Here is a 12,111-nt window from a genome sequence, read left to right as displayed (position 1 = left end):
AGAGAACTAACCATGATGCTTTTCTGCCTGAAAGGAAACATTTGACATATTAAATCACCAAGGTAGATTTACCTTGGCAGAGTGGTTCTTCCTGATGATGTGTTGGTTAGCTTGTATTATTTAATCAGATCAGGCAACAGTCAGCATGGCTGACAAATGACAAAAATATTGACGAAGAGCTGAAAAATCTGGTATGCTTCAGGGCTGCTTAGCATCATTACAGAACCAGAAAGAGCCATGACAGAGAAGTATTTCCAGGCCACTGCACTGAGAGCCATTGGTCCTTACCTTTGAAGGTCTCCAAACGTGAAAGCTGTATTGCTCCTCCTTCCTTTTTGTAACTGGGAACTTTGTGAAATTGCGAAGTAAGAGACATCATGTTTTTCATGTAAGCCTTCCAGACTCATCTTTCTCAGATGAGTACCTAACGCTCCCCCTTGCCTGCAGTGATCAGATTCTTCATGCAGTCTTTTTTGCTGATTCAAGATATCCTTATTGTGGATCAGATGGGATGAGAGCCACAGCAATGTCCCTTGTGATGGAGCAGATGCACAGATGGCACTAGCTCTCCAAGGTTCTTAGTTGAGGTTTGAAGAACACAGCCTGTCTTGTCCAGTGCCCCACTGGAGGATTACCAGCCTGCTGTCCCAGCCAGAGCTAGTCTGTTCTGTGCAAGAAGCACAGGAGGCTGCAGCCAAAGTTCTGTCTTTCCTGTGTTCTCCCACTTGATACAAGCCCAGTGCAACCAATTCCCATTTTGAGATCCTGTTCTCATCGTCCTAGGGCTAATTCTTTCTTCAGAAGAAAATAGAAGGAGCTGCTGTTTGCTAGGCAAATCCAGCTACAGGGGCTTATGAATTCATACATGGAGTTTCTCCCATGTGCCAGAAAGTTTCTCCAACCTTGCTGGAAATCTCAGCAGGGTCTGATGTAGCATCCTTGGAGCATCTGCCCTTTCTCTAAGTCTCCAAAGGATCTGGCTGCTGGGACAGCAGCAGGGGTTATGAGTGCTCAGGAGTCGACTGAAAAGCAGCCTGAAAAGTGTCAGGATCAGCCTTGCAGCCTGTAGGTAGATCACTTAGGCAGCTGCGGGCAAAACTTGGTGTTACTTAGATGCTTTTCTTCTCTTTTCATCTTTTGGTAAAACTAGACTTTTGTAGGAATCATCTATGAAGGGAGCCTGCACAATGGCATTTCTGTCTGGGTATGTTTCTTGTCTCTAGTGTAGTGCTTTACCTTTGTTTCTAACACCATCCAGAAAGTTAATGGCATATGAAATTGGAACATTAATAACATTTCTTTTGCTCTGGGCCTGGAGAAGAAAAGAGTCTGGCATTATGTGGATGGATTATATGGATCAACCTTTAATTTTGTTTGTTTTGCAGTCTGGTAGCCAGAAGAGCGAGCTTGTTTCTCTTTGGGTAATTATTAAATGAATCTGCTTCTGTATAAATTAACTTTCCAGGTCTGCTATGCCCTGAAACCTCTCCCTCTTAGAGCAGCAGCCTCTGGGTGAGGGCAGAATCTGCTGTAGTTAATGAGGTCTGAGCAGCTGTATGCTGCTACCTCTGTTTTTCTTACACTGGCTCAATGTGGGTGACAGAGCTTCTGTCTGGCTCTCCGTATACATTCCCCATCAGGTGCCTACTGCTAGCTTTGGGTAAACTCCCTTGTTCCATGGATGGAGGGCATCCTGCCGTGGACACCCAAATCCTGGCCCTAGCATATGCACTTGTTTTCAAATGATGGCAAACCAGCGGAGAACTATATTGTGAGAGTTGTGTACAGGTATAACCTTTGTTTTACATTCACATCTTTTCAGTAAGGTTAAGGAAGTACTTTTGTGATTAGTGAGTGTGATTTGCTGAGTTAAGGGGAAAAATAAAGGAAACATACTGCCACCTGATGACCTACTGGCCTCCCTCTGAAAACAAACAAGCAAACAAATAAACCAAAACCTGCATCACCTGAGGCCGCTCAGGCCTCTCCATTTCTTTACGTGCTCCCTCTCTCCCTCCAGTTTGGAGTGGGATTTCTTGCTCACTGGTCTGCAGTACTTGCTGGTGAGTACAGAAGTATTTTCTGTTCTCTAAAGCATGAGTAATAACAGAGAAAATTAATATCAGGAGAAGTTCCTCAGGATGCTGATCATGCCATTTAGGAAAACATAACTTCTTGAGATGCAGGCTTAGCTTTCCAACGCAGAGAAGGCAAAAGAGAGTGGTAATGTAGTCACAGAGCTGAGAAGAAACCAAAAGCCAGGTATTAGGGACTAATACAGTAAAGCCCTCTCAACTGGCTAATGAGGTCCATGGCGCGGTCCATGGCCTATAGTGTTTAAGTAGGTGGAATTTTAATAATTTTATACCCGGTCACGGCCCCTCCATTGCATCCTTGATCTCTGTATTCTCTTTTCTGTTGTTGTGTTCAAGTGCATCTTAAAACGCAGCTCAATTAGTTTGGTGAAAATTGGAATAAAGTAAAATTTATGGTTTTAAAAAGTAGCCAATTTGACACATAATAAGCAGCTAGCTTGTCAGGCATAGCTATAAAATGTTGTTAAGACATCAGTGTGGAAGAAGAAACTGTGTATTAAGTTTCTGACAGCTGGATTCATGTTTACAGCTTTCAGAAACCCAACTGCTTTATAAAAAGCATTATAATTTCTGTAGAACAAAGAAATATTACTTCAGCATTCATCTGTGCCAACAAAGAATGCTTTTCAATGCTTTCTCTCAATTCCTAAAAAAAAAAATTATTTCCATTCAAGGAAGCACAAGATTTTGAATAAACATTATGCTAGACGGAGCTACTAGAAGACCAGTAAAGAAAAAGCTTTCTAGAGCTGAGCTAAATTTCTTAACATTATAAATTTATTAAAATTCTAAAAATGCACTCCTGGTCCTGATATTATTGATGGTGTGACACTAATTCACTGAAAAACTTATCTGCAAAACAGTTGGTGGCTGAGTTGCAATGATGGTGATGGTGTGATTGTGAACCCCTTTTACCTGATTCCTTAATGTTTAGCGCATTTGCCCAGGACTGAGGAAACATTGAACTGAGAGATTAAACCCAAATACTCAAGAGCCCTATGTTGGGGTAGAGCTTTTCCGGTACCTATTGCTGACCCTATTCTCCTCTGAGTGAACTAGTTGTAAACCATCTTCCTCTGTGTGAATGAGTGTAGTAGGAGAGGGACAAACCTGCTTCTGAGGTTCAGAGGGTCCCTTCTCTGCTGCTGATGTTTTCCATATTAATATACAAGTTGCAACAACTCTAACAGGAACGGTTACAGAGGAACGTCAAATGATCCCTAACCCATGACCTGAGGTACTTGTCTGGGCTGGAGTAGGCCCGGGCATGAGTTCAGTTTCTACCAGGCTCCCAGTGCTCTAAGTTTAATTGCCCGTATAGTTAATTGTGTGTACTAAATAATGACCTGGGAAGTGGCGATGGGGATTTTGTTCTCTGGCAAACGGGGAAACAAACCTAAAACTATCAGAACTTGAACAATTTCCCCAAGCACTTAGCATCCCCAGTGATATTTTTGTAGTTCATTGTTAAGGTAAAGGAGAAACTCAGCTTTCATTTTGTTTCTTTTTCTTATGAGTACCCTCAAATGGAATATATAAATTTTTGTTGAATGGAAGGTCTCACATCAATTTTAGAATATTCTTACATACCTGTAAAATCCTTTGATTTGGATTTGATGAATTTGTAGGAACCTGTCTCATCCTTTTAAATTCAATTTGATCTGGACCAGTGGCCTCAAATTATTATGGTTCAGATATTGAACTCTGAAGAATCACTTTGTCGTAGGCCCATATCAGTTCCCTTCTATCAATTTAGCAGAATGGAAATGTCAGAGCCTGTGAAGCCCATTACTGATTTGGAGATACTTTTGTGTCTTCAGCCAGTATTTTCTGTAGAGGGGTGCAGAATTGCACTGACACTGGCATTTACACATGGATTGTGGAACCCTGCATCTCAGTTGAAGAGTATAATCTACCAACACCTGCCCAAATTGGGCGTTTCCTGGGTAATCAAGCAATTTTCATGTAAGTAATTTTGCAATACCAGTATTTTCAACTCTATAGACAAATAGTATGTGAGAGACAGGACTGTAATTTAGCAGAGAGCAGCAGTGGGTGAGATTTTCTGTGAATTGCATGTACAGTGTGATTTTATGTAGGGGATCCCATTTTTCAGTTAATTTTTAAAAGACTGAATGAAAAGTTGGCATCATTATTTTGATTAGACTACATAAATATTTTTTTTACTCTAGTTAAAAGAACAACTCAACTATAGTATGTTTGCCTGGGTTGATTTTTATTGTCTCTCTTCAAATGCTTTCTGGAGGAACCAAAAATATAAGTGTCCCTTTCTTTCTCCTCCTTTATCCTTATCCAATCTCTCCCTAACAGTATTGCTCTGCACATTGTACATTGTAGCTCATCACAGCAAATCTTGACTGTAGGAGATGAAAAAGAAAATTACTGTGCCTTTTAAATCTGGGCAGAGGAGGCATTTTGGGTATTGTGGTTTTCTGGGGTATTTACAGAGTTACTTTTTTAATAAACAGATGTGTTATCCTTAAGTGTATGGATGTTGTACTAAACTTTGGCTCCTTCTTTTAACAGGCTGTGAAAGAAGAGACCTCTTTTGTAAATCCCAGTAAGACCTCCAGCCTGCAGGACCCTAATGTAAGGTCTGTTGCTTCTTGTCCGTAGGGAAAACATCAAATAAATACATGATATAGTGAGGCATTTTCCAAACGTTGTCTCAGAAAGGTGTTACAGGTCAATTTGCTCATTCCCAAGTTGCTATGTAAAGTTCACAAAGCAATGACCTGAGGAGAAGATGTCTGTCAGAAGGGTGTTTATTTTATGTATATATATCGGATATAGTTGAAGAATTAGTAAAAGCTCAACTTTAAAATTCAGACTGAGTGTATATACTTAAACAATTGATAAAAACTCAAGGCAAAAAATCAGGTCTAGTGACCAATGGAAAAACTTATATAAAAATTAGTCAATTTTGGTAACTTTTGTATCAGAAATGTGATGGGTGTCCACACTGGAATATCCTTTTGTTTGTGTTTTTCTGTTTTGTTTTGTTTTGTTTTGTTTTTGGTTTGGTTTTGGTTTTTTTTTTCAGAAGAGAAGGCATTTGGTATACAGCCTTCAGAAAAATGGCTCATTTGCAGGCAGTGGTGACTACTTTGTATTATACTATTCTGTTGATAGTGGATAGTAGTCTTCCTTTTTTGGGGTGGCCATTTTGAAGAGGTATATTAATTGTAAACATTATTTGAATGGCACAGTGTGCTGTCTTTCAGCAGGTGATTAGAGAGGAAGTTACAGCATGGGTATTTGGAAATTGCCTGACTCTCTATGTATGGTAGTGCCATTTGGATGTCTTTAGTGTTCAAATCTGAAAGGAAATACTGATGAAAAAATTTATGGATTTAAAGCATGGCAATCACGCTGGACGTTAATCAGCTAATTATACTAGTGTATATACTATATATATGTTTATGTAGCTGTAATATACATGCATACTAGAGTACTGGTCATCTCACAGTTTTATTTTATAACTTTCTAGTGGTGACTTTTGTGACTGAAAGCAGGTATTTAAGCATCTTATAGAAAAGGTTGGATGAGTAGGATAATGAATTATGTCTGACAAATTAAGTCATTCTGAACTCAAAAAGAAACAGTTATGGTTGTGAAAATTTGTCAACCCTTTTTAAAATGTATATCTTTCTTATAAGGTGATAAATCAGCGACAGTCTTCAAAAAACATTTCATTCAAAATGACTTCCTGATCAGATTGGAGTAGCAGAGCTGCTATGTTTGCTTAGTGAAAGCAGCTACCTGGAGAAGAACGGTGAGGGTGGTTGGTGGTGCTGAGGCAGCAGGAGACATGAGAGGTGATGCTACTGCTTTCTGTGGCAGTCCCTGGCTTGCCTGCAGTACAGCAGTCATTCCCAACTCCCCATGGTCTCTCATCTCGGGACACCCTGCGGAGCTGTAACTTCTAGCCTGGCAGGCCATGATTTTCCTGTTTGTTCATCCAAGGGACTGCAAAGTGTACTTGATAGTTAGAATCACCCACTTTTCTCCTGTTCCATTGCTCCTTTAGACCTCTACAAAACTTTCCTTGGACCACTAAGAAAATTCATCACTTATGTTACACAGTAACCTATTTCTTTTTTAATAGATATGAGTTTGATGTATTGTCTTTGCCACCACACCTTTTGTTGGGTTCCTGTCACTTCTAGAAACAGTTTAGGAGGACCTAGTTTGTAAAGCCCTGTGTGATTTGGAACGTGGCTAAAGTTTTCTTTTCCTTACTCACCTTTGCTGAACTTCTGCATAACTTCTGCAGAAAAACCTTTAGATTTCACATTTTGTAATAGATTCTCTCATTCTTTATCATATTGAGTTGTAAATGAGTTGTGTGCTTTGTGAGGTGAAGTACTATTCAGCATGAATAAGAATGGCAACCCAGCTGCAAAGCTAATTTTACTGTTTTCTTTTGCACACATCCAAGCTTATAAATTCATAAATGCCACTTTGGAGTTCTTGGTATGCAGCAGTCTGGTGTATATTTGTCTAATATTTATTTTTATCTGGTTTATGTCAAGCATTGTTTCCTCTACAGTCAGTTGTGCCAAATGAAATGGTATTGTTTTATTGCTTTGTGTCTGTGTACTGAAGGTGCAAATATACAAGTAATCAGTGTTTGGGGATGGACCAATTTTAACAGCCTGCATTCAAAACTCAGAGAATAATGCAAAATAAATTCAGTGTCTAACCAATTCTCTTTCTTCTTTAAGTGTCTTCCCCTTCTGCAGGGACACATGCACCCTCGCAGACAGCCAGCATGTGACCTATTTGCCAATAACATCCTCTATGTTATTGAGGATAACATCCTCTATGATCTCTATTTTGTGGACTTGGAAGGATATAAAAGAGCCTTTGCTCTGCTAGGAATTGTATCTGAGTCAACAGTTAATTCATACTGGTCAGAGAAGTCAACTGGGAATTTTTCTTTTCTTTAGTTGAGAAATGTACAAATATCCTTTGTGAAAAAGCTTTCCCTGTGGAATTTAATTTTTATTCCTGAAAGTACCCATGCAGACGTTCCTGTAGACCTGTGTGAATGTTTGAGGGATATTTGTTTGCTGAAATATCTTGCCAGTTGAAACTAGTATCACAGCTATTTAACAATACTGCACTCTTTTCATGCAAGGGATTTATAGCAGGGACAGTCACTTCATGTATTTGATTACTGCTGGCTGTACCATGCACTAGCAAAATGCTCTGTTTTTTCCAAGCCCAAGACATTGGGAAATTTGTTCAGGATAGCTAGTGAGCAAACATATGCAGGTTTGATCATTAAGTGAAGCATGAATTGTTCATACAAATAGGGGAATAGAAGGTGAGGAGGAAGGGCGGTAGAGCATATTTGATTGAAGAACTGGGCTCTCTTTGCTACTGTTTTGTCTACTCGTCCATTGCCACTCTGAAGACTACACTTCTAATGAATTAACTGCTTGGATATGGCCTGTAATCCCCCTGAGCAATTATTTTAGCATCTGCCACAGCAGACTTAATTTGGCTAACAATTGCTATAGCTCTTTGTAGAATTAGTTCTGGTTCAACTAGTAATTACTCATATGTATGTGTGGTATAGAGACTTTTGCTACAAGCAGGTCTCCAGTCAGTTTGTGGGGCATGGCCTCTGTTATTGCCAATTCCCACATGCTTAATGTTGTGCTTATGCAAAGTCATCATCTATCAGTCAATGTATTCCCCTGTTTTCTGTATCTGTTGGCAAACTACAGATCCTTCTTTATCTAAATCATTTTAAATAGGGGAAAAAACCCACAGTTGAAGCTGAAATTGCACTGTTTTGCCAGCTTTCAGGACGGGAAAGCTTGTGAAATTTGCTTTGTCAATTTGGTGCAGGCTGGAAGTGCAAGGTTTGTCTCCTGATCTTCCTGTTAATAGCTAACCTGTACACGACTCCTTTCTCCCTCCTGCTTTTGGAGACTAGTGCTGTATGTCTCTATAGCTTTCCCTCCTCTGGACAGGATTTTTTTTATTCCCACTTGTTCAGGTGCTGGTTCACACATTCAGTGAGGAAAGAGCTGATGACTCAGTAACCCAATACATGCTGCAGTGTCCTAGCTTACTCTCTCCTTGTTCCACAATTAAGACTGATATAGTGCAGTAGGAACTGGAACACAGTCATACATGTGACCCTTGCTGACCCTGCTGCTTTGCTGACAACCGCTAGCAGAGCAGCAGATGTGGACAGTGGCAGTAGGGGAAGTTGTACAGTTACCTCAGCTGGATCCATCCGGGCTGCACACGACAGAGCTCTCAGCTGAACAAAGTCAAAGGAGAGTAACTAATAGAAGGGGAATTTCAAAAGCAGGTTAAATGGGAGAGCCACGAATTATCTTGATAAGACAAAGATTTCTACCAAGAATAGTTAGATGCTTCTTCATTACAGCTCTGTTGTAACAGACTTGAAAGCATATACATTTTCATTGACACCCAAGTAGTACATACAGAGAAGTACAGTCTAGCTATATAACGGGTTTAAGCATTTTGGACAAGGCAGAACATAATGTTGGTTTATGGAAGAAGAAATACCTGGAAAATTGTGTTATTTATGAATTTACGTTATTTTGATTTTATACTGCCTGTATTGACTCAAGAAGAGGTACAGTTAGTTTGCAGTTACCACCTTGCATAGTGAGGCATGCTTTTTTAAGGCATGTAGTAAAAATATGTTTATGTGAACATTGGTGCAGTTTGGAACTTACAATGCCAGTCATTTTACAATGATTTTTAATGGTACTTCTTTTGGGATGTAGGGCCCAAGTCTGCAAGGGAGGCAGCGATCACATCAGTCCCTTTTATGCCCAGCAAGAGCAATTCATCTGCCACTAGAACTGGAAAAGCCTTTCTAACAAAATATTTTCTTCTTTAGTGTTGTAAGAGGAGGACATGTGATGATGCAGAATGGGCCAGAAGGGATTGTGAGGAAGTAACCAAGGTATTTCCCTGTCTGTTGGAAACTTCCTTACACCCAGGTATCTAATTCAGTGTCTAGATGGAAGTGTCAACAGAGAAGAGTTCAGGGAGAATTCACTGATTAGATATCTAATTTAATTCAGAACTGCATGTTCTTACGTATAGCTTTGGTAAGGCTCTCATCACCTGCCTCCAGCTGGGATTTTTGTATTTGAATCTTTTAGCCTTGAGAGATCAGGGTTCAGGCTGTTTGCCAGAACACTTATGTAACGAAGGAAGTATAAAAATGAAAATTGTAGTCACCTGTTTAGTTATCATCTCTCCTCTTGATCAGAGGCCTGGCACGTCTAGTGATCAGGGATGCAGAGGTTTCTCTCCTGTAGCATATCAAGCAAAAATGAATCACATAGTTACCTTTTCATCTTTTCATAAACTTCACCCATTTCTTATCAAAGGGATGGGCTGCTAGAAGAATAACCTCTTGAACTTTCTTCCTGTAAATTTCTCACCTAATTGCCAGCCTGCTTCATTTGTTTAATGTAACAAATATATGGCAAACCACAGAACCCCATCAAGATAATTCCTTCCATTTTTCCTCTCCTTATTCAAAGCTTTGCCAGACAGAAGCACCATCCATACAACTTCCACAATGCCTATACATGAATCTCTCCTGAAAACACTTCGAAGCACCTTTTTTTTCTCTAGCTATAACCACCCAGGTAAACCTATAGTGTGTATATGCACGGAGATTGTATGTACACACAGATTCTCACACACAGATTTTGGCTGTATTTAACATGAAGCTCTATACATGTCTTATTTTGTTCTTTTGTTCAAATATGGCTGAATGTAATCCCTGGTATAACTCTGCTGGACCACCTTCAGGAATTCTGGTTAGTGAAGAAGTAGACCATATTATTACGTGTCAGGAACTGCTGGTACTTTGGAACCAGACAAAATATTGGTTGTTCTCAGGGATTTCTCAGGTATGGCCTGTTTGCCAAGCCAGACTTTCATCTTGGGACAAGTCAGACAGTGGAAATGTTGGCAAAAATGCCTAAAGTTAAAGAACATTTGATAAGCAGCTAAAATAAAATTTGTACGATAGCAAATATCTGGCATTTATTGGATTTGCTGTTAATTTACTTTTTTTCTTCATGGTCACTTGTAGCTTAGGAAAGTTTAGACATGATACATATCTGATTTGAGTGATCTGGCTGAAGGTCTTCAAGAGCTGGTACATGTAAACACTAGCACCTTCTTCATCATCTGCTAAATGTTAGTCATTTTTTAGTGTTACACACACAAGACTATCCAGATCTTAAAATATTTAGACACATTCTTTGGAGATTATGTTTTGAAAAACTGAAATAGTAATTGACATTGTTTCAGAGGAATTTTAATTATTTATCGGAGAATTATAGAACTGTTGATTGGAAGGGACATCTGGAAGTCATCTAGTCCAGTCTCCTGCTCAAAGCAGGACTGTCACCAACACTAGATCAGGTCATCCATGACTATGTCTAGCTGAATTTTGAAAGCCTCCAAGATGGAGATTATACAGCCACTTATGCAAAATACTGTGTATACTTGTGTGTAAACGCAAATTCCAGCATTTCTGAGGCAGGTGCCCAAGTGCTGTCAGTGAAGAGCTCTCATCAACTGTAGTCCTCAAGTTGGCTGGTCAGTTATTACTGTTCTTGTCACTGTTGCCACTTGCTGTTGTGCACCATGTGGTACATTTATGGCCTGCAATATTTATTTTCCTTTATAAAATGCTTTTGGATTGAAACCAGCTTTGGCATGCTTTACATCCCACACGGTTCAGGATTTGTCTGTGGATTTCTTTCTGTTTAGACCAACTGCTGCATCACCCTTTGTTGATCCTTGTTATCCAAATTATCTCATCTTTCATAGGATTGCAAATAGAAATATTCTTCTTATGTGGGAGTAGGTATAAGCACCAGCTGGTGCTTTGTGCATTCATTTATTCTAATTTTCTTTGTAAATCTTCCCATCCAAAACCAAATTATGCTATTACATTAAGACTAATTACATTAGGAGCAGCTCAACATGTAACATAAAATTAAATGTTATCTCACAGAGCTTGATGATGCTGCACACTAGAGAAGAAGAGTGGAAAATATTGAATTATATCAACTTATAAGGGGTAGAGATGAATTAGGAGAGGTAATCACAGGCACTCTTCTGAATGCCCAATGCAGAGTAAGCTTTGCTCATGCAGATTGGCAGAATGAGATTCCCCGCTGTGGCTTGTGCATCTGATGTACCTTGAGTGCTTTGAGTCTGGATGCCTTTCAATTTACATGAATATGTCCTACACCTTTTCTCACTGAGGTGGCGATACTTCCTCCGTATAACTTTCATGTGTCAAGGGAGGAGTGTCACTCAAAGTAACGTCTGCATTCTTGTGTTTTTCCCTTTGCTTTCTCACCTGCACAGACTGTATTAATATTTGAATTATCATCTCTTGGTATCTGAGCTAACATCCTGCTGAATTACCTGGTGCAGTATCTTCAAGTCTGGGGCCTTATCCACGGACAGTTTCTAGGTAGTTAGTTTCTAAGCATCACAGAGCTGAAGCTTTGGATCAGCCATCCAGAGGGAGCTGTGGCAGGAGATTTCCACATTGATATTTGGAGGCTAAGAATCGTCATGTCACCCGGATGATTATAGACAGCTTGTGTCCTCAAGCCAAAGACTTCAGTTCCCTGGAATAATAAACACATACAAAAGAACTTTTAGGCAGGTCAGAATTTAAGCTGATCAAAAATTATGTGCTTGGTTTTACCTGACATGAACTTCAGTCAATCCAAGCAGGCTGTGTTTTCTTAGAATCAGAATAGACTTAATTATATGAGGCAGAGTCTGAAACATAACATTTAAATATCTCCTTCTCATGTATTGTGAAATATTCTAGGAAAACTAAGAACATTATCTATGTTGACTTCTTCCTAACAAATATCAATTGCTTTTAAAAAGCTGCTTTTTCATTCAGTCTCCATCCTCAAAAATAAAAACCATTCTTTCTGCA

At 39.4% G+C, this 12,111-nt stretch overlaps 1 protein-coding gene across 4 annotated transcripts in view; it reads left to right on the top strand.

Annotated features, from left to right (window-relative positions):
• Nucleotides 1–12,111, top strand: part of EPB41L4B (erythrocyte membrane protein band 4.1 like 4B) — a 169,310-nt gene that overhangs the window by 116,307 nt on the left and 40,892 nt on the right. For 3 of the 4 annotated variants that reach the window (XM_014938607.1, XM_014938605.1, XM_014938606.1), the window contains exon 19: nucleotides 4,644–4,711. In XM_014938607.1, coding sequence (XP_014794093.1) covers nucleotides 4,644–4,711 — 68 coding nt within the window. The remainder of the gene's footprint in view (nucleotides 1–4,643; nucleotides 4,712–12,111) is intronic. The other variant, XM_014938608.1, reaches the window with a different exon arrangement.

The sequence above is a fragment of the Calidris pugnax genome, unplaced genomic scaffold (assembly GCF_001431845.1).
Source record: "Calidris pugnax isolate Ruff unplaced genomic scaffold, ASM143184v1 scaffold13, whole genome shotgun sequence".
NCBI lineage: Eukaryota > Metazoa > Chordata > Aves > Charadriiformes > Scolopacidae > Calidris > Calidris pugnax.
The sequence above is the reverse complement of the archived record's forward strand: the minus strand, read 5'-3'. Positions and strand labels throughout refer to the sequence as shown.